The sequence below is a fragment of the Zophobas morio genome, unplaced genomic scaffold (assembly GCF_036711695.1).
Source record: "Zophobas morio isolate AGI-343-1 ecotype UQ-CSIRO unplaced genomic scaffold, CSIRO_AGI_Zmor_V1 ptg000042l, whole genome shotgun sequence".
Taxonomy (NCBI): domain Eukaryota; kingdom Metazoa; phylum Arthropoda; class Insecta; order Coleoptera; family Tenebrionidae; genus Zophobas; species Zophobas morio.
The window spans coordinates 224741-244975 of NW_026972147.1; the positions used below are offsets into that span (position 1 = coordinate 224741).

The following is a 20235-nucleotide window of genomic DNA, read 5'->3' on the forward strand; positions in this document are numbered from 1 at the left end:
CGAACATTGAAGTCCATAAGGTCAAACCCCCAGAGCTTGTTATTATTGCACCTGCTGGGTTTGTTCCCTTTATATTTTTTATAATCTGTTACTTCATAGAATAACCGTTTATATCTGTATGATTAAAAGGGCATGTCCTTCACAACATGTAAAATTTTGTGGGGCACACAAATATCTTCGTACTATTTATTTGTATTTTAACTTCCTTGAGAAATCTAATTAGCTTCAGAATTATCAAAGCGGAGGTGGCTGCTTCTTGTAGGCACTTACTCAGCAGGAAAAACATTATTCCTCGCCTAGCAGTAGTTCAGGTTAAGTTCTTAAGCTTATGGTGACCGCGTCTCATTTATTATAGGTTGGATTGAGAGAGGATTCCAATATATATATTAAAAATAAGCAAGAAGCTTTGAAAAAGGTTTATTTATTTTTATCATTTCACCTTCTAGTTATCAATAACCCTTAGGTGGGGATTTTATTAAGGCATATTCAATTAAGTGAGGATGTTACTTTACAAGAAATTATACGTAGAATACGTATTTTAAATGAAGACGGTTTGTAGTACTCATTTTCTTAACAATTAAATAACGTAAACGTTCGCCGTTGCTTGCAAATTATTGAAAATATAATTATATATTTTAAGTTTACGCTTTGACTACGAAAATAGCAATTTTTTTTTCTTTTATTATATAGTTTTCTTTATTAAGGTTATGGAAGCCTTTTATATAGAACCACTTAGCTTAACGTTTATAATATTTATTACATTTACACGTGAAACTTTGTAAACTTTTGTAAACTTTTGTTATTTTGTACTATTCTATCTTTATTCATATTTTTTAGCATACCATTTAACTAACTATCAGTATTTATTATTTAGTAGTTTTTCTGTTTTTTCTTATTGCAATATCTACTAAGTTAATATGTTTGTTAGATCAGATTCATGCTATATTAGTACAACTGCCCCTACCTGAGCACTTGAATACTAATATAATTTTCCGTTCTCTTTCCATTATTAAGGACGTCGACGGGTTTTTTAATATTTTATTGCCAATGATTTGCTTATTAAGAGCCAAGAAATATAACATATTTTAACGATATATATTGGCTTACTACTGATATTTTTTTCGACTGAAAAAGTTTTTTTGCGAAAACAATAAGAACGTCGCTATTGCCTTAGGTTTACGTTAAGCAAATTTAAAAATAAACGATGTTACTGCTTTCCATCTCAATATGACTTTGCAACGAGAAAGTCAATAATATTTTTAAAGATAAACACTAAAATTTGCACCTTTTAGCTGGTTTGCCTAATATTCGGGTTTACAATCCTAATGAAGGATTTTTATTTAAAATATACTGATTTTCTCGACAACTTAGATATAAAAATAATTCTTTTAGTCTTCATCCGATGAATGTTGGATTGCTTAGCAGTGGAGACCTTGCGGCATCGGTAATTCCATGCGCGCCTGCTGCGTGCGTTGAACTTCTTCGGCGTTATGGTGCGCAGTAGTACAATTAAACCATGTTAATATTTTTAAGAGCACTTTAATAGTGCTTCTATTTATATACCAGAAAAAGTGGCAGCCTCTTAATTCTATTTTTCTTTATTAGAAATAGATGTCAGTTATAAACACGTGGTCGTCGTGGGCCGAAGCAATATTGTGGTATACATTAGTATCCATTATGTGGATTATTTATTATTGTTTTATTTTTGTTAGGGGCGCCCACTGGCGAGTTTACTTGAAAAAATGAATGCAACGGTGACGCTATGCCATTCAAAGACTGCCTATCTTCCGGAGTTTGTAAAGTTTTTCATAATAAATATTGAATGTCGTGATTATAGTTTTTTTCTCACACATTCGCATTTTTTGGAAGTGTTTATGTTTTACATCCTTTGAAGGTCAAACAAGCGGATATTTTAGTAGCTGCCATGGGAAAGCCGGAATACATCAAAGCTGAGTGGCTGAAAAAAGGGGCGGTTGTCATGGATGTGGGAGTCAACATTGTGACCGGTCTCGTGTTCATTTTGCCGCTATCGTTATCATAAAAGTATCTCCTGTCGTGCTTGGTAGACACCAACAAAAAGTCGGGACGCGGAATTGTGGGGGATGTGGAGTTTTCCAAGGCAAAAGAAGTGGCCTCTGCCATCACGCCCGTCCCCGGAGGGATTGGACCGGTGGTCATCGTTCCCCCTTTTTTTTTTTATTAATAATAGTTTATTTTGCTTAAGGCACACTAGACGGTTGCTATGCTTTTGAAAAATACTCTTCTATGCACTGATCGGGCCACGCGGGGAAATTCGCAGAGTGAAGAGCACACTTAAAGTTCGTACAAATACGTGGAGTAATAAAAAATGAAGAAACTAAGTTAATTTAATTATATAAATAGTTACAAACTATAATATTAAGTTCGACAGTATAGTAACTAAATTGTAACAGGCGACACCAATTATAGTAAGTTAAATGTCCGCTTAAGTCCATCCCAAAGTTTTTATGAAGTTCACAAAAATTTTTTTCAATGAATTTTTAGCGCTCGTGTTGCTTTCCTTACGAATGGGTCTTCGCGGTTAAAAGATATTATTACCAATAATCATATGAACGTTATAAAGCGTACTCCCCATGAACCCTGACGCGATATACGCACGTGTACTGAACCATCCCATAATTACTTAGAACTTCAAGTCTTACAATGCGGAATGGGCCGTGCTTTTCCTATAACAATCGTATTTTTAATAAAAAAACGTGAAAAGAAGGAATTGTTCAAGGCGAGAACCTTTAACTCGAAAGTTTGAGACGATTCAGAGTTTGCTGAAAAAATATATTCAAACGTTCCGAGATTTGTATGCTCACCAGAACTTCTCACTCCCTTTGAATTAAACGAGAACAATAAGCGGTAACCCATGACGCTACCGGCGCTTACAAACAACCCAGAGGGCCATGGCACGGGGGGCAGATGGCGCCCGAGTAAGGGCAAAAGGGAGATGTTCTACGGTGAAATGGCTAATTATTATTGGCTCTGAGAGCTCGATGCCGATGCTTCCTCCCTGGCCGGGGAGAGCGTAGCAATGCCCGGGCTCCATGTCAGACTGGAGGCATTACAATTATGAAGATAAGGCTTTTTGTTAATGTGTAAAGGAACTTTGAGCACAACGTCCCACGATTCGCTCCTTCGCAATACCGAAGGGAAAAGCGATTTCAGTAGCCAAAAGCCTTCACGCGTCCTCCAGAATGTCAATGTCATTAAAACCAATTAACTAGAAAGGAAATAGCCAATGAAGCTACGATGTAGTGAGCCGAGGGACGATCTTGGCGCCTGCCGAGGCAGAAGCGTAGTCGGTCATCCCGACTTTTGCTTGGCTGAACTCCTTCATTTTCCTTTCAAATATTCGAAAAATTTATGAACACTAAAATGCCCCGCCAAACTTATACCTCGAATAGAGTTGATCTACAAGGCTTTTTATCGAAGCTTCTAATATTATTTTAATATATATAGTTATAAAGTAAATGGTATTAATAAAAAAAACTGTCAACCTGGAATTAGAGCATCTTTGAAACTACTAACCTGCTTTTTTAGTAACTCCAGATCCTTTATATGAGAAATACAGGGAAGTTAATGATAGATTACTTTTGCAAGGCAAAGAGCTTATTTACAGTCAGCTGGGCAGCAAAGAGAGCAGCAACCTCTTTCTTAAACTCGCTCAGCGACTGCTCAAACGCCCTTTGCTAGTTGCAGAGAATAAAAGTTTGTTTTTTGATGTACTTTTTGTAATACAATAAAGTATGTAATAATTGTGCAAAACTTTAGGAAACTTTCCAGTCAACAATTACATAAAGCAGGAATCAATAAAGTTCTCAACAACCGACTTACGTTTTCCACAAGAGCAAGTAAACTGTCGATCTTCATTTCAAAGGCTGGTGAATTTAAATGTAAGAATAAATGAAGCCTGTTATGCTAACAAGAGGAATACGCAACAGCTCACTTCGCCTATTAGAGTCTTTCTTATAGGACAAACTTAAAGTCTATACATAAATTATTATCTTCTATAACTTATTCTCTTCATTATGTGTTACTATAAATTATGCACAACCTGTAAATAATATTATTATATATAGTATTGATTCTACCAGTATGTTCTTCTGAGCTGGACTTTTCATAATTTTTAAGTAAACGTTCCAAGTGTGCTACTTTTTTATTCAGCTCCACAAACTTCGTTTATTATAATTACTCAAAAATATAAGCTGTTTTTTATTTAACATAATAATAGAATTTTGCAAATATATATAACCACTGCAAAGTGAAACGGAAGAAAGTTATGATATGCAAAATCTTAAGAAAGTATATAAAAAAACCTTTTCGTCAGCAGGCCCGGGCCAGTGGCTTTTCAATACGGAGAGCTCCTTAAAAAATATTAGTCGCACTCAATAGCGCCATTAAAATAGTTAACTGGATACAATTACTAAAATCGCATCAATTTAATATTATTTATAAAGGCCACGTGCTAAACTTAAAGTAATCAGTTGAAGCGAAGGCGAGAAAAGCACCTTAGAAAGTTCCTTTATTTGGTCTTCCACGCGACTAAAAAAAGTTTCATTCGCGTCTTTCTTTGAGGAAACTGCCGAGCTTAGCAAGGAAAGTGCCTTATCAATATATTCCTTAAAAAAAGTTATTGCTATGGTATTGAAAATCAATTCATAAACAGCTCACAAGTTTAGAAGAGAAGGTGAATTGTTTACTTTTAAGCTCAGCCATATTCTAAGCGATAGTAAAAATGCAATGTAATATAAAATCTTGGAGATGTGCATATTTGTTTATTCATATTACTATTTAAAGAAAAACATTAATTTAAAGGCTACTTTTTCTAATGTCTGGACACTACTTGAGAGTCTTTTCGTATCGAGTTCTTCGGGAAAACGGCTTTGAAGCCTACAGGGTAGATAGAATGAGAAGGCTATGTAATAGTAGAAGAAATTATAATAATATTAGTTAAAGGACAGGTATGACATTTCAAATAAGCGCAGCAGGAAAAAGGATCGTGTAGTTAACTAATAACAAGTATAAAAACAAAAATGAGGATGGCTTTCTGTCCCAACGAAAACGTAGGAGAAAACCCAATCAACTTACGCACTAGTGCAATCTCCACTATAAATTTTATAATAGCATATCCCTTTTCTAATTATAATAATAAGCACTTGTGTGCTTTACTACAATTATGGTAGCTGCCTTGTATAAAACTGCTAACTATTCGTGTATATGGTATTGCTGGCTGTACAAAATTATAAGAAAAATGTAATAATAGTTATTACAGGAGCCAAAGTTTCTATGTTATTTATAGATAATATAAATAGTGAATAAAAGGAAAGGCAACATAAAGGTACTCTTTCAGGGCGCTTTTAATGTTGAATACTAAATTTTTAAGTGTTTCCAGCTAAAAGAAAGTAAACCAACATTAAAAAGATATTTTATAACGCAGTCAGCTTTCACATAATAATACAAGAAAAAAGGTAAATAAACTTTAGTATACTTGTAATAATAAAATCGATTAAAAGCTATTGGTTGAGCATTTTCACTAAAAATATAACAAAAACTCCAAGTGGCAAAAATTTACATTTTTATCACTCCGTGAAAATTCAAACCCACCAATCGCCCCAGAGGAGTCTTCTGATTCGTTATTGGCGGTAGTGGTGGAGTTGACACCAATTTTAGGAGCGGGGGCATTCCAGCAAGTGCGTAAAGTATAAATAAGGAGAAGAAAAATTCCAGTAAGAAACAAAACCGCTAAGCGGAATTAAAATGAAAATTTACTATATGGGAAAAATAAATAATTTACTACACGCAGTTTGTCTCTCTTGATAACTCTCTTGGTGGACTTATATTGGCGTCCCATATGTATTCTTCCGATAAAAAAGTTACGCAATTTTACTATATTAATAGGATAAAGAAAACCTCGAGTTGAAGTAAGAAAAAAGTTGAAGATCCAAAAAAAGAATGCAACTATAAAAAAGGGCGCAAAAAGTCCCCAATTTTCTGAATAACTTAATGGCTGTATAACAACCAATAATTAATTAAAAAACTGCAATAAGCTTTACTTGTACAAAAAAAAGAGTTTTTGCATATAAATAATTAAAAAAGTTGATAGTTCTCTAAATTCTTTTTTAAAATATTAAATAAATAACTTTAAAAACGTATAATACTATTAACCGGAAATTTTATTCCAAAAAGAATACTTGAAAGATCTTTGGCCTGACTGGCAAACGTCGTACATGTAAATTCTCCGATCAACTCCTTTTATACAATAAACGAGTATAACAAGTAAACTGAGAAGTAATAGCCATGGAAAAATAGTAGTTAACTATAAAACAAACATAACTAAAAGTAAAGAATTATTCAAATAATATACTTAGCAATATAAAAATATTTAAAATAATAACTAAAGAAAGTTACCAGCTTTATATGAAAAAGTTAAGCCTTTAAATTATAAAAGTTGAAGAGTAATAAACTATAACAGCAAAAAGAAAAGTAATTTACATAAAATAATTGCAAGAAACTCATAAAATTAGTAAACACTTCAAATTTAAAAACATATCTGGAAATAAGAAAATAACTAGAGATGCTACACTTGAACTGAACACAGTGCTAATATATGATGGTTGAAGATTTGTATTGATAAGGTTTGCTAAAGTCCACCATTTATAGGATCTCGGAGATCTGCTCGGTGCTTAAAAAAGAGAAGGCGGGTAGACGCGGAGCTTTTTTTTATGGGCGCTGGTGTTTCAAAATCCAGATCTTCTATATAAAGAACCAAATTATTCAAGTGTTATAAATTAGATAAGCAGTGTAAGTATTAAGAAAAAGTTCATAAATTTCGAATTACAAGGAAAAATGGCACACACAGTAATAACGTTAACGCGAGGGAAAGAAACAGTTTCCAAAAAATACGATATATAAAAATGTGTTATAAAGAAATAATGAAATAAAAATTAGTTTTAATTAGTAAGTTGAAAATGAATAAATTGATAAAGTCGAAAAATCACAAGTGCGAATTGCTAGATAACTAATATAATATATATGTGTTGAAGATAAATATAATAATATTCACATCCAGGTAACTGTTAAGGCCTCCAAGATTCAATGTTTCCTATTACAGTAGAAGAAAAAAAGATAAATTAACTTATATTTACTATAAATATTGAAAACAAAAGAGAGTGACCTGAATTTTACCACCAATAGGAGAAAGTAAAGGTGCATTTCGAGACAACTCACGAAGATGATGTTGACGAGAAAAATCATCATAGTCATATGGTTGTGCACGAGATAGAGAAAAATGCGACTTTAGCTGTCTCGACAGTCGAGAATTTTCACGATTTTCTATTAGATTAGCAGCTAAATTGTTGCCCCTTTACACAAATAATAATAAAAAAATGTTATTCCCATATAAATATCAAAAGGGTACATAAAATAGTAATTAATACAGTTTCAAACGTTCACTTCTTCTAAGAGGCGTACTTGTAGACATTTATATTCTTCAATGCCTTTAAAAGATTATTAAAATGAAGACAAAAAGTAAGATAGTTTTTTAAGACGAGGAAGAGAGCAAAAGCTGTATGCATGCATTCTTTGTGCTTAGAAATGACGGTTTAGCCCTCATTCTTCCCTACAATTTGGGGTCACTTTCCTAAGACGATTATATTTTTGCTGAACTGTAAGAAAGAAGCGATTATTAGAAAAAGCTTTAAAGCATTGTGCGCGATGCCTTTTGAAGGAAATGCCATTCAATTAGCTAAAGAAGTAATCCCAAAACTTAGCCAAAAACTGCATAAAGGACAGGCAGGTTGTGAGATTTTATTGTCTAAGCATAAACTAGTTAGACTAGTCCTCAACTTTGTAAATTAGTTGTAGTTAATTTTGGTTATACGGGAGATCATTTTTTTTTGTTATTATAAGGCAGAATCGGAGTAGTTGGTGGTAGTTTTCTATACAGTGGAGCTCCTTATTTTTGTGCTACTTCCTCACTTTTAATGGTTAGACTCTAAAAAGCTACTAAAATAAATTTACGTTATTAAAAATTTTTAAAATAGGGCGCAGATTTATGTTTTGTCTTTTGCACCAAAGGAGCTTCTGTTCCCCTAAAGGTATCTCCTATTTAACGTGAGGTGAACTATTGATCACAATTTCTTCTAACTCCCTTTTTATTCACCACTTTTATTATAATTTTCTACGCAGTCATATGGAGCTGATTTAATAATAGCACCGCTTTTAAAAGAATCGAAGTAAGATTTAATACTATTAATATTATTTTAGTATTATTTTAATAGGGATTTCGACTATGAACTTGATAAAAATAAGCTAGAGAGTGTGATCCAATCCGACGTTTCGGAAATAAGCCAAATGCTGTCGAAGATCCACGCTATTATCGGCATTGATTTGATTACTTTTTTTTTAAAAAAAGGTTAAAGTGCTACAACTTATATATATATAAGTTGGGCCTGGACTTGGTAGAGATCCCATTATTCTTGATTATGCTTGCCGCATATGCAAAATTGCGCGACAAAACGATGTGTCCATTGTCGTGGATGCGGTTAGTTTATAATATTTCAATTTTTTATATATGAGGCATTTATTAATAAATTCAAGGTAAGGTATTATAATTTTTTGCAAATCTCAAGTAGCTTGTGCTATTTGTTTGTTTATTTTTACAAATTCATTATAATGCGACTGAATAGGACGGATGTCATCTTGTCACTCAAAAGTACGATTTAATAAGAGGTTACGAAAAAGTTGTTATTACTCCTAATGTTCCTGAGTACAGTAGACTTTGCAAGGCTATTGTTAGTGCAGTATTTACCTAAAGTTTGCAGCTTTAAAATTCTTTCCGTTTAATTACGTGAATTAGTTGAGTGAAGATGCGTTAGATATTGGTAACTTGGAAGGCTTGAAAGAACAAATGCTTCGTCTCTCAAAGAAACTTGGTAAGATTCTGCCAGACTCTCTACGTTTCATTTATATTATGTGTAGTAAGATTAAGGAAAGGGGCAGAACACAAAATTTATAGTGGCACTTTTACCGCTTTTCTTTTTTTAGTTCTTTTCTTTAGAAAAAGTGTTTTTATCGTTCAAATATCTGCTTTTACCTTTAAAGATTTCAAAAAGATTAAACAATAAAGTTTACAATTTCAGTTCAAAGCCGCTAAAGTCATGTATATCGTTTGCAAGCTTATTTAAAAAAAGTCTATTCTATTTCACAACTTGCGCTAATTTTAGGAAAGTGACATTATGTGGTTTAAACCTGTAAAACTTTTTGTAAAGTATACAAAAGAATTTTAAAAAGAAACGGCTTGATCAAATTAGTTCACAACTTTTTAAAGTTTTCTACTATAAAAAACGGTAACACTACGTTATAACAAGGTGATACGATTCAGAAAGTAAAACTGTTTATAAAACGTACGCCCACACATTAAAAATATAAATATTTGCGTGCTTGCGATTTAATTGGCTTATAAATAGTATAAATTTTAAAAACTGTTTTAAGTCACCATTGAAATCGTATAAAGTGAGAAAAAAAAATTTAGGTCTAATTATGGCTTTCAATTATATTAAGTAATTAAAATAAATTTATTTTGGCAACAAGGTCACGTAAATATCGTTAGAAAAGATCGCCTGGATATTATTACTGACGGAAGGAGTGGTAACAGTTCTTATTTTTATTCACTCTCTCTACTTCTTCTACCTTAACTAAGTTCTTTAATTCCCGATCTTCCCTATTATTTATATTTCAAAAGTCGTAAGTATGACAAATTCTTCTACTCTAAAATCGCTCCGTTTCGAAAACCTTTAAACGAAACTACATTTTACCTCGTAGTTAGCATCTACGAATAAGTTATGTTTGACGAACTTGGTAAAATACAGTATTGACTTGCGACGAGGAAGGCAGCCTGCGCCGGTGCGGGGGACAGGGTGACATTCTCAGTGGTATTACCGCGACACTCTTCAACTGGTCCGTTCACGCTTCCTCGACAAAGAAGGATGGAGTGTAAGAAAATATGTTATTTAATAATTTTGTAAAAGGGATATTCTCCTGGTGTTGCCAAAATTGTCGTTCCTTCCATTTTATAGACTAATAAGAAAAATAATTTTGTTAATCTGAAGAAAAATAAGTACTCTTTACTCTGCCTGTGTCTTGACGCGTCTCACCGGACGCCTTGCTTTTGAAAAATATAAGAGGACAATGGTTTTTAACTGCCTTTTCTGTTGAGCACTTTAAAATGTTACTAATATTAGCGCGCTGGGAACTATTTTGAATATATCAATGACGCTTTTACTCGCTTATTTGAAATGGACTAACAATTTCCTTTCCGTCTTAATATATATTTGAAACTTTTTTCATGTATTTTCACCTCACCTTTTCTATATATATTCTTTTTTTTGTTCCCATTGGTATACAACAACTGTGGAAGTATTCGGAGGTCATTAAATTTTTAATTATATAGTAGAATAGCCTCATATTCTGTAAAGAAACAGTTTTATTAGGTAGTTTAGTTATCTGAGATATCCTGAAACTTCATTTTAAAGTATATATATAAGATGGGCACTGGAAGCCACATATGGTATAATCGAAGCACTTTAGAGTGTGTGATTATATTCCGCTTCGTTATCTTTTGATAGTAGTCAATGTGCTGTCCGTTGGTTGTAATTTTAGATAAAAGGCGGGCGCAGAGGCGCTGAAAAATGTTTTTGTTTTTATAAGGACCGAGCTTTCCCAGGTTAAATCCCTTGTGGCGTTATTCGCGCAAACAAGAGGATAATAAATAAAAAACTTAAAAACAAAAAAGCTTTAAGGGATACTTGAATTAGAGAACACCGGCTGCATTGCGGATAAAAGCGTTGCTCCTCCCACCAACGGGCTTTAGAGTTCGGAGGCTGGTGGTCCGCCACATAAAATTTCGCTTTGTTTCCGCAACTATGATAACCTGATAGTTATTAGAATCGATAATTTTTTAAATTTCATATCCAGTGCAAGCTGCTTTTTGGCCGTACTTAAAGCAAAAGGTTATTAACCTTAGTGTAATACTTTAATGGAAAGCTTTATTAAAGCTTTTAATGTTTAAAGATTTTGGTGAACCACTTCTTTAAACGCTGATTTTATTGAGTACACGATAACTTTTTCCTAAAGCAGAACTAACTTGCAAAAAAATAATAATAAATAGATCTCAAAATGAAACAACTATTTCATTTCGAGGCATTGTTTTTTTAAAAACAATTTTTCTAGCTAGTAAGTTCATAGCTGTGAAGCCACGCATCTATAAGCAGAACAAACTTAATATTTTTTAAAAACCTTGTATTTCTCCATATTTCTGGATAAGCTCTCTTTCTATTTTCGTTGCATACCTGCTGCCTTTTGGCCATTAATAAGTACAATAAAAACTATAAACGTTTTTTTTCTTGGGGGTAATAAACCTTTTGTTGCTTTTACTGAAAAAGATCGTTTTCCAAAGGAACCCTTATGTGTATTAATACCATAATATATAACTTCAAAACTTGGGTTTTATATAACTAGAAAAGGCTATACGCTATTTGTAGTCTATTATATATAGCTTTCTTTTACCGGGGCGCAAAGGCTACTTGGAACAACACTCCGAATTCTTCCTCCAAAAAGATAAAAAACCAGCACACTTGTTGAACAGTTTAAAATAACTAGTAATTTTGTTAACTTACTAAAAATTTTTTTTAGCAATAAACTCATTTAAATGTAGTACGAAAATTTAAGTTAAATATGTTTTCCGAATCGTCTTGAACGAAGTTCCTAAGTGAATTTCCAGGTAATAAAACTTCTAATAAAAAAATTTTAAAATACAAGAAGTCTTGATCCCTCAAGCTTAACCGTGGCCCATATAATATTAAGGAAAACACTGAACTCGAAATTAAGCTTGAGGTCAGAAGAGATAGAAGCCCCAAAAAAGAAGAAAAAAGCACTCGATCTAGGAGGAAGCGAGAATTGTTACCCACCTGGTGGTGAATAGGCGAAGTTAAAAGAATTTTGTATATGTATTTACCAGAACTTATACTTAAAGGTCGCATTACATAAACTTGGAAGAACCCTAAAAAAAAAGGAAACAAGCTTGCACCGCAGAGCCATGCCTTAAACACTAAAACTACGGGATCTTTCGTTTTAGTTGTATAATATAGTAGTTGAAATAGTTCTGTAATACCTATTGAGAAAAAATCAAATAAGTAAAGTCAGGTGTAAAGACCAATATACAGTATAAACTAAGTAAAACCTAATTCTGTGCTACTAAAAAAAATTTTAGAAATCGCTAATATATTGTGAAGCATCTTTAGTATTCATGAATTTAAAGGAAATATGGGGTTGAAGACTGACAGCCTTAATTTCTATAGGAAATTCTTTTAACCAACCTTTAATAGTATAAATCGAATAAAACTTGATTTATTGGATGAAGCGTTATTGCGCGTTTTGTTTTGCTAAAAATATAAATTTTATTTACCTTCTACTATCCAATAGGCTTTTTTAAATTTTTCTTTCGTTTTGGTGCAGACCCGAATTGGAAGAACTTGGTTAGGAATATTAAAGTTTTAAATTAATATAGTCTCTTTATAAAAGTTTTAATCTTTTTTGTAGTGCTTTTAAACTTTGTGTTCTATGGAATCATTTGGCTTAACATGAGCTTATTGAACATTTTTGAGTGGACGACAAAGTTGTTTCGATAAATACTCAGGCAACGCGCTCTCCTACCGTTTAGCTTAACATGGGTTAAGTAACTTCTACTAACTGAATTAGTTATCACACTACCCGAAAGATAAAGCTGTCGAGTGTGTTGTTACAAAATTTTGCGAGCAAACAATTTGGTAAGATTTCACAACAAACTTAATTGGACCAAAACAATACGAAAAAAAAAAGGAAGAAACTATTACAGGAAAATATACACCAATGGCAAGTATTTCGCTTTTACTAAAGCACTAATTGGGCTAAAGATCCTAAAAGAGAGTGAAGGGTGTATGTTAAACTCTGCTTAATTATTTTTTGCGGAGCACTCTGGCTGTCGCTCCGGTGCCTTTTTCTAGGGGTAATTCACCCTAACTTCTTCGGTATAACCACCTTTTTTACAGTGGTAAAAGGGGGATGCTGGATAACTCTGACACCTACCAAAGTGAAAAATTATTTATGTGGAGCATTCTTATTATCAATAGAACGAGCGGTTAAGGTGGTATAACTATTCTAATGCTTAATTATCTCCTATTATTAATGTACACCTACAAAGTATAATTAATATATACAAGCAAGGTCTTCTGAATACTTTGATTTTATCATAATGTTAATACAATTAAAAAATAATTCCCTGTAAGCCTACTTTCTTGTCTCGGAAAATCACAGAAGCGCTTATTATATAAAGGTTACAGATATATGTAAAGGAGATAATATACACATTGTACAGTTCAGCTTCTAAGGTCATTCCGTTTACCCATCAGATATTTGGGCTTCCAGAGCAATTTTAATAAAGCGTTACTTCATGAAAAAGCAACGTTTATTATTTTCTCAGTTGTTAAGAAAGCTTTTGAGGGCGTATAACTTAATAGACTATATTAAACCTGTCAGACTACAATATTCTTTCGCAATGATACAATTAATTAAGTCTTTTTTAAACAAGATATAAAAATTAATAAAGAATTTCTAACCTCTGAGCCGTACTCTTTTCAGCCAGTGTACCATGAGGTTCCCTTTTGTCCCCTCTGCTCATCTATCTTAACACTCTACTGTCGAGTTCCTTTATTGCCCTATTTTTAGTTCAGTTCTGCTTATACTATTATTTACAATTTTCTTAATTTGATTGTTCTCTTGTGCATGGTTACATTCGTTCAAGCTAAATCCTACTTTCGAACTACGTGGAAGACTTGCAAGGTCAAGTATATTCTCTGCAAAACATAATTCTAACGAGCGAGCTCCCCAGGCAAGTTTACTTTAAAAATCGTTTAATTTAGCTTTGGGTTGGAGCTAAAAAAGAATATTGGCACTAACCTCCTTGCTTTTTATCTTCAATAAAGGAACTATTGTTTTCGGTAATATTGGAAGTAAATAGAAATAAAGTAGTTATAAAGAAATTTGGTCGTAATCTCTGTAATTATGTTATTTTGGCTACTCTGTTTATGTATATCTGGTGCGTCCTTGGAAAGCTATACTCTACGCGATCTGCACGGTGATTATAAAAAGTCCCAAGTTTGAGCTATTAAACTGCATCGTACTTTTCATCTCGTGTTAAACGTTTTTTAAAAATTCAAGCATCCCTCTAGTAAAACATACCTGCTAATTTTTGTAGGATAATCTTTATACTTTTTTTTGTGATACTTCTGGAAATGTCATATTGCTTTGTATATTTATACGAGTAACCACGTATAGCTTTTCTAAAAGCTTTGATTTTTTCACGAGGGTGACTTGCTATACATACAAAGTTAAACTTAAAAGTAAATTGCCCTCCAACTATTATAAAGGCGCACTGAGCTTAAAGACTTGCAAAAACGGCGGTGAATTTTTTTTTTATTTTTTTAAATAGAAAGCCAAAGAGTTCGAAAGGAGGCGGAAGCCCTTAGCTTGACCGCCAATACCTGATGATAATAATTTATTTCACTATATACTAACATTGATAAGCACTTACAAGTTTGTGTTTGAGTCACGTATCGTGTCGCTGGGGCGTCTGGTCAGAGGCTTCCTAGGAAAAAGTGTTACAGCAACTAAAGAATGGTATAACACTTGCTCTACTCTGCATGGCGTCTATTTTTATAAGGATTGTGAGAAGTTTCTCTTTTGCTCTCGCGATTTCCTTTGCTGAAAGTAGATCGCACCAACGGTTGGTTCAGTTCTGCTTTAAACTTTTGGTTGTTCCTAGTAAATGGCTGAGATACTCGTAGAAGAGAGGTAATCCCAAACCTTCTCTTTGCATTCGAGCTCGATTTCCTGACGAGTGAGATCCGAATAGTCCACTTGTCCACTAATAATGTTCCTCGCCTTTTCCACGTGAGAGCTTTCGTTAAGATTGGTCAGCAGCATCCCAACAATCTTTCCCTCGGACAAGTAGAACACCACTCCCTGCAAAGTTTTTTTCCAGCCTTACAACGGATTGGAGAGGAGCAAGACAGGATACTTTGTTGTATCGACTCGTGAAGAAGTGTTGGTCCTCCGTTTTTCCTTTCTTATTTTTATTAACTTCCCAGAGCCCGACAGTTTCGAGTTTTGCATCGACGATACCTGGTCAGGGACAGCGCCTTATACCTTTATTCATACTGTTGATCGTAGAAAGAGAATTACCAACTAAATTGTGCTTCATGTTAATTTCTGTTAAGAAAACTTCTGAAGTGGGTATGTCATTGTATACTTCTCTCCCTCCTATTACAAATAAACTACAACTACAAAGTGCAAGACTACAGATATACTGCTGAGGGGAAGGAATAAAAACAACAGCCACTATAGTAAAACGGTATACCCAACATGTTCCGAGCCGCCAGTGTTCCTGTAGCACGTGCATGGTTATAGTTCTGGACCCGTATCCTTCCTATTAGAGTAAACAATATAGGAACATCAACTCGTAAACGAATCCGCACGCATAGAAGCAGCTTAAACAACTGGGGTTCAACCAATAGAAAAAGCTTTACATATTGGTCACTTGGGGGCCCACGAGACATATAAACCCGCCTATAGCGATCCGATATGCAGTTGATAAAATAATGAAAGACCAAAAATGCTGGAGGGACAGCTGGCCACGTCGCCGCCGAAGTATACATCGGAAAAGGCCAAAAGCTCTTTGTTGACTACCACGCCAGAATTGTTCTGATCAATTTCAAGGCCAGCTTCCACCGCCTGTTACAGGTGACACGTGGTAAAGAGGAAAGTGTCAAGCAGGAGGAAGAGAAGCACCAGCTCGTTTCTAGCATCGATATGCGTGGGAGCAAATATCACGTGGTCAGCCTCCATGGTGTACTGATCCCAGCTGTCTATGGTCAACTGCAGCTTCCCTTTAGAGTCAGTCTCCACGTTGGTCACCAGAGAAAAGTTTCGTTGGTCGATTCCTGAAAATATTTAAAAAGTTATTGGCGTTGTTGCCATGAAAGTTGGAGATAAAAAAAACCTTTAGAACGCAACAGCGCCGTGCAATACGCGCGGAAGTAGTCCGGAAGGTTACGATGTATAACGCCTAAGAGCAAAGTAATAAAAAACTTGAGCACGTGCTGCTTTTCTAGTGCGGTAATACTACAAACCTAAGTGTATTATAGCAAAAACTGTGGTACAGCTGGATTGCAAATTTTCTTAGCACAAATTATTACTAGAAAAAAAAAGCTAAACAAAGCTGTAGTAGCCCAAAAAATCGAAAGGGATAGTAAATAATTTTCAAAAGCATACGGCCAACTAAATTTATTAATCAATACTATGTTCGATGCGTATAGAAGAGGCAAAAAAGAGATGCATAAAAAAGGGCACTGCAGTCAACCTGGTTCAGCATAAATCTGCGAAACTTTCAAATCTGGGCTTCCTCTTCTTTTAAGTTCCAGAGCTACTTCCGTGCCTAAGGAGCCGCCCCCAACTACCACCACGTGCTGAAATTCACCGTTCTGAGATTTCTAGGAAAACAACATCGAAGTCTCAATATTAGTAGTTAATATAAGTGCGTTTACGTCAATAATGTGCTCCAAATCACATTTCCTGTGAAACGTGGTGACATGAGACTCAGCAGACGGTTGCACATTTTTTAAAGAGGGGTAGACGCCCCCAGTAGCAACGAAGCATTTATCAAAGGAAACAACTTATAAAATAAGAAAAACAAAACACAAGTATTGTTAGTTTCGAAATAACAAAAAGGAAAAAAATTCCACCAGTTCCTTCATGAAGTTGCACAGTTTTCTTTTGCACGTCCAGCTTAGTGGCATAATGGCCCATCAGCACAGTGTTGGAAGGCTCTTCCAGAAATTTCTGTAAACACAGTAAATAATATGAACCGTAACGTCGCTCTATAACAACCGAGTAATCCTCACGATCTTGGTCGGTGTACCCGATTGTGTTCATCCGGGAGTTGTCTCCAACCATTAAGACTTTTTGTTGTATAATATGGGACAAATGAAAGGTTTTCAATTTTAAATAACTTACCTTTTCCATCGTAACCTTCCGGCAACTCTTGATCGTCTAAAGCATTTAATTCCCTAACGCAAGCACGCGCGGCCACCCCTTTTTAATCAGGTTAATAAATAATATAATTTATAAAATAATAAAATTACCCGCCCCTATGACTACATGTTTGTATCGCAATTCCTTTTCTTCTCTCGCAAGTATCACCTTTTAAGATTAAACACATACTGAACATAACGGTGAATAGGTTGTAATTACTCACCGCGCTTAATCCGATGCCCGTTGCCAAGGAACAAACTCCAACTAACAAAAAGAAACCCTTGTTTTTTCGAAAGAAACTAAACTTTTGGTTGTCATTATAATGAAAGTGGGGTAGCTTTAAATTTGAAGCTGCTTTTGAGAATATCAAAGCTTTCACTCTACTTAAATGAATTTTTTATTTTAATTTTTTGGTCTGTTAGAGTAAAACTGGATTACAATAATGAAAGGTAATGAAAACCTAGTCTTAGTAAAAAGAGATCTCCCGAAAAATAAGGTCATACTTTAAAAAAAAAGTCCGTAAAAACTAAAAGAGAGCAAGAAAGTGAAACACAAGAACGACAGGAACGGACGCCCGCAAAAAAAATTTTCGCGCGGTTTTGCTTAGAAAAGACTGATAATTTTAGTTCAAAATAAATTTTGCGTCCTTTCAATAATTAAAAAAATGTATTATTCTGTTATATGTTTTACGAAAGTCTAAGCTAACCCGTTAACACTAATACTTACTAGTTATATTTTGTATAGTTATAATTTTTCAATGTAATAGCTTAGTTTGCAAACGATATATTATACAAGAAAATTATGCAAGTAAATAATAAAGCTTTTATTAATCCAATTATGACACAACACCACTAACAAAGATAAACAGTTATAGTTAGAATATTTACAAGCTATAAATACCCTGTACTTTTCACCTCATGATGCCAGCATCACTTTGGTATTAAAAAAAATAAAAATGCTAAGTAAAAGCCTAGCAAAAAAAAACTTCAGAATGCTAGAACTAAACATTATTCCTCATTTGCTCCGCTGGAAAACTTTCTTTTACTTCCGGTGTGCTTTTTTTTTTAACAAATTTACTTTAAAATAAAAAAAAAAATTCAAAATAGAAGGAGCTGGCCTTACAACTTTCATTGCTGTGCGACGGTGGGCTAAATTTACTTGTATCTAAATTAAAATAATAAATTTAAATCCTTTTATTATTTTTTTTATACATTAGAAATGTAACAAAATTTGCAGGTTGTAAGATAAAAATAATTATTAAAGCCAAATAAATATTATAAACTAGTTCTTATTTTCTTCAACCTTAACCTTACCAGTTTATCAAATAATTTCAGCATTTTATGTTATAATCGAAATTTTACCCTTGTGGATTTCTTTATCAGTAAATAAACCCGAAGGCCATTTCTGTTTCTTTTAATAACTTTTACTCCCCCAGATCACACTACGGCAACAAAACTTCAAATCACATATAAATATAAAAATTATTATTAAATAAACCGGCTTGTGCTTGCGCCAAAACCTAGTTTAATTTAGTGGCAAGATAAAATTAATTTAATTACAATAAACCCATATGTTGTGCTCGAAGGTTTTTAAAATATATAATGCCATATACCTTAAACATCTAAACATTTTTTAATGAAAATTAGCGAGAAAAACAGGTGTCTGCTTCTCCTTTAGAAACTCTAAGTTCGCTGTAATTGCGTTGCTTGTACCTTATTAGATGACAAGTTCAAATTTAATTGTACCTAAGCTTTGCTCCTTGCCATACTAAGCTTGATGGTTCGCGAGATTAAACTAAATGTAGCGATTAAATACTCTAAGATGCGCGAATAGTTATGCTAAATCCCTTAACTCAATTATATTCATAGAAGAAACTTCCTCTTGGACCAACGGATTTTTACCTACTTTCGTTTTAATAAAAGCGCTAATTATGGTATCTTATCCTACTGTCTTCAAGGGCTTATTTGTTAGTCCTTGTTCCCTAACCTACTTCTCTCCCTCGTAACTATTTTAGCTTGTCCATGACTCTAAGAAAAACAATTTATTAAGACGTATAGAAATTGTTTAAGTAAATTCGTTAACAAATATATGATCTTTGAAGTTAATTTCAATACAAGTAATAATAAGTATGAACTTGTATTATAATTCCCCCTCCTCCAAGGCTAATAATTGTATTAACATGGCCCAGGAAGTAACACAGGGAATTATTAATACAGTAATGGTATATCCTAAAATCAATTTGAAAAACTTGCTTTTAAATATAACGTAAATAAATAAAAATATTATACTAAAAGAAGTCACACTAAAAGCAACCATATACAACTTTATACATACATATTGTGGTATATATTCCATGTTACTATGTCCGTACCACGTGACTGTATCACTTGTCATAGCCATTGCTTCTACGTCAGTCCTACCTTCTGTACAGTTTTGTTTTATTTCTGCTGCTGAAGTTAGAAATAACCTTATTTTACGGGATAATAAGTTGATCGCCCCTCCTCTTTTCTCCGTCACATTTTAATTTAACAACAGACTACACAAAACAGGTCTTACGGGGAATAAACAGATAAACTAAGAGAACACAAACTCATCTTTATGAGAAAAACAAAATTCCTAAAGTCTTGGTAGGATACATAAGCAAACCGAATATGCATATATTATAACCCAAAATGAACAATTTAAATGTTTATTTATTAATATTTGTCATATCTAACATCATGAAAGGTTAAAAAGTATCCTGGACATTCTAAACTCTCTGTACATCGAAAATGTTCCGAAATAATAGAAAAGTTAGGAATACAAAACTTTTATATTAAATAATTTTACCCTCGTTCCTTTTTTGTTCTTCCTCTTGTTATATTCTATTACTTTTCAGCACCAATTTAGGTTGTTATTTTATATGCTCTTCATTATATATTTAATTATTATATATATTTATTTTTATCATAAAATTCTTATTTTCTTTATTTTAATTTTCATTTCTTCGTAACAATTTTAATCACTTAATTTTTCGATTCCACCTTTGTGGCAAGGCCTTTTGCTGAAAAACACTTCCCAACTTTGTCAATGTATATTTAATAT

At 33.4% G+C, this 20235-nt stretch overlaps 4 protein-coding genes and 1 long non-coding RNA gene across 8 annotated transcripts; 2 read left to right on the forward strand and 3 right to left on the reverse strand.

Moving 5' to 3' along the window:
* The first annotated feature begins 108 nt into the window (after positions 1-108).
* Positions 109-2303, forward strand: LOC135141144 (uncharacterized). The gene is made up of 11 exons (XM_064072002.1): positions 109-179; positions 230-311; positions 356-415; positions 464-551; positions 929-1025; positions 1393-1493; positions 1606-1658; positions 1713-1796; positions 1895-2006; positions 2067-2170; positions 2225-2303. Exons 1-11 carry the CDS (start codon positions 133-135, stop codon positions 2231-2233), a joined length of 837 nt encoding a protein of 278 aa, XP_063928072.1. The 5' UTR covers positions 109-132; the 3' UTR covers positions 2234-2303.
* Positions 2304-2432: 129 nt separating this feature from the next.
* On the reverse strand, positions 2433-5754 carry LOC135141126 (SUN domain-containing protein 2-like). The gene is made up of 17 exons (XM_064071986.1): positions 5600-5754; positions 5370-5419; positions 4848-4917; positions 4699-4746; positions 4536-4646; positions 4344-4391; positions 4119-4200; positions 3862-3905; positions 3645-3716; positions 3525-3579; positions 3423-3462; positions 3276-3368; positions 3133-3214; positions 2921-3079; positions 2767-2859; positions 2608-2705; positions 2433-2552 (listed from the first exon to the last, which is right to left on the reverse strand). The coding sequence occupies exons 4-17, from the start codon at positions 4741-4743 to the stop codon at positions 2465-2467; spliced, it is 1110 nt and encodes a 369-aa protein (XP_063928056.1). The 5' UTR covers positions 4744-4746; positions 4848-4917; positions 5370-5419; positions 5600-5754; the 3' UTR covers positions 2433-2464.
* Positions 5755-7715: 1961 nt separating this feature from the next.
* On the forward strand, positions 7716-10347 carry LOC135141124 (ATP-dependent (S)-NAD(P)H-hydrate dehydratase-like). 3 transcript variants are annotated; one of them, XM_064071983.1, is made up of 13 exons: positions 7716-7822; positions 7936-8012; positions 8070-8123; positions 8215-8261; positions 8307-8407; positions 8472-8569; positions 8715-8740; positions 8801-8819; positions 8885-8960; positions 9619-9675; positions 9897-10020; positions 10137-10218; positions 10269-10347. In XM_064071983.1, the coding sequence occupies exons 1-13, from the start codon at positions 7741-7743 to the stop codon at positions 10329-10331; spliced, it is 906 nt and encodes a 301-aa protein (XP_063928053.1). In that variant the 5' UTR covers positions 7716-7740; the 3' UTR covers positions 10332-10347. The 3 variants fall into 3 exon arrangements, with proteins under 3 accessions (XP_063928053.1, XP_063928051.1, XP_063928054.1); XM_064071981.1 differs by having other exon boundaries at positions 8715-8819; XM_064071984.1 differs by having other exon boundaries at positions 7743-7822; positions 7940-8012; positions 8715-8819.
* A 198-nt stretch (positions 10348-10545) lies between these two features.
* Positions 10546-12318, reverse strand: LOC135141131 (uncharacterized). The gene is made up of 9 exons (XR_010282324.1): positions 12266-12318; positions 12041-12196; positions 11842-11965; positions 11744-11790; positions 11593-11681; positions 11445-11487; positions 11323-11382; positions 10833-10957; positions 10546-10759 (listed from the first exon to the last, which is right to left on the reverse strand). It is a non-coding gene; the product is annotated as an uncharacterized LOC135141131 (long non-coding RNA).
* Positions 12319-14519: 2201 nt separating this feature from the next.
* LOC135141107 (apoptosis-inducing factor 1, mitochondrial-like) lies at positions 14520-17707 on the reverse strand. Of its 2 annotated transcripts, none has more exons than XM_064071964.1 (18): positions 17612-17707; positions 17375-17531; positions 17262-17319; positions 17134-17211; positions 17008-17078; positions 16863-16959; positions 16665-16792; positions 16481-16610; positions 16121-16186; positions 15910-16061; positions 15729-15852; positions 15479-15547; positions 15304-15381; positions 15140-15243; positions 14926-15084; positions 14758-14867; positions 14654-14707; positions 14520-14603 (listed from the first exon to the last, which is right to left on the reverse strand). In XM_064071964.1, exons 1-18 carry the CDS (start codon positions 17650-17652, stop codon positions 14585-14587), a joined length of 1695 nt encoding a protein of 564 aa, XP_063928034.1. In that variant the 5' UTR covers positions 17653-17707; the 3' UTR covers positions 14520-14584. The 2 variants fall into 2 exon arrangements, with proteins under 2 accessions (XP_063928034.1, XP_063928033.1); XM_064071963.1 differs by having other exon boundaries at positions 17375-17534; positions 17612-17704.
* Positions 17708-20235: the final 2528 nt, after the last annotated feature.

What these genes read in the sequence shown, in the direction of transcription:
- LOC135141144 (XM_064072002.1), top strand. Translation starts at nt 133, where the DNA reads ATGTCCTTCACAACATGTAAAATTTTGTGGGGCACACAAATATCTTC. An exon ending in TGAACTTCTTCGGCGTTATG is followed by an intron (nt 1,494 to 1,605) that starts GTGCGCAGTAGT and finishes TTTCTTTATTAG; the next exon opens with AAATAGATGTCAGTTATAAA. An exon ending in GGGAGTCAACATTGTGACCG is followed by an intron (nt 2,007 to 2,066) that starts GTCTCGTGTTCA and finishes CGTGCTTGGTAG; the next exon opens with ACACCAACAAAAAGTCGGGA.
- LOC135141126 (XM_064071986.1), bottom strand. Translation starts at nt 4,743, where the DNA reads ATGGCTGAGCTTAAAAGTAAACAATTCACCTTCTCTTCTAAACTT. An exon ending in TCACCTTCTCTTCTAAACTT is followed by an intron (nt 4,647 to 4,698) that starts GTGAGCTGTTTA and finishes ACTTTTTTTAAG; the next exon opens with GAATATATTGATAAGGCACT. An exon ending in CGTGGGACGTTGTGCTCAAA is followed by an intron (nt 3,080 to 3,132) that starts GTTCCTTTACAC and finishes TAATGCCTCCAG; the next exon opens with TCTGACATGGAGCCCGGGCA.
- LOC135141124 (XM_064071981.1), top strand. Translation starts at nt 7,741, where the DNA reads ATGCCTTTTGAAGGAAATGCCATTCAATTAGCTAAAGAAGTAATCCCA. An exon ending in GAGCTTCTGTTCCCCTAAAG is followed by an intron (nt 8,124 to 8,214) that starts GTATCTCCTATT and finishes TTTTCTACGCAG; the next exon opens with TCATATGGAGCTGATTTAAT. An exon ending in GTAGACTTTGCAAGGCTATT is followed by an intron (nt 8,820 to 8,884) that starts GTTAGTGCAGTA and finishes TACGTGAATTAG; the next exon opens with TTGAGTGAAGATGCGTTAGA.
- LOC135141107 (XM_064071963.1), bottom strand. Translation starts at nt 17,652, where the DNA reads ATGACCTTATTTTTCGGGAGATCTCTTTTTACTAAGACTAG. An exon ending in GCAACTTCATGAAGGAACTG is followed by an intron (nt 16,793 to 16,862) that starts GTGGAATTTTTT and finishes TTATTTTATAAG; the next exon opens with TTGTTTCCTTTGATAAATGC. An exon ending in TCGATGCTAGAAACGAGCTG is followed by an intron (nt 15,853 to 15,909) that starts GTGCTTCTCTTC and finishes CACCTGTAACAG; the next exon opens with GCGGTGGAAGCTGGCCTTGA.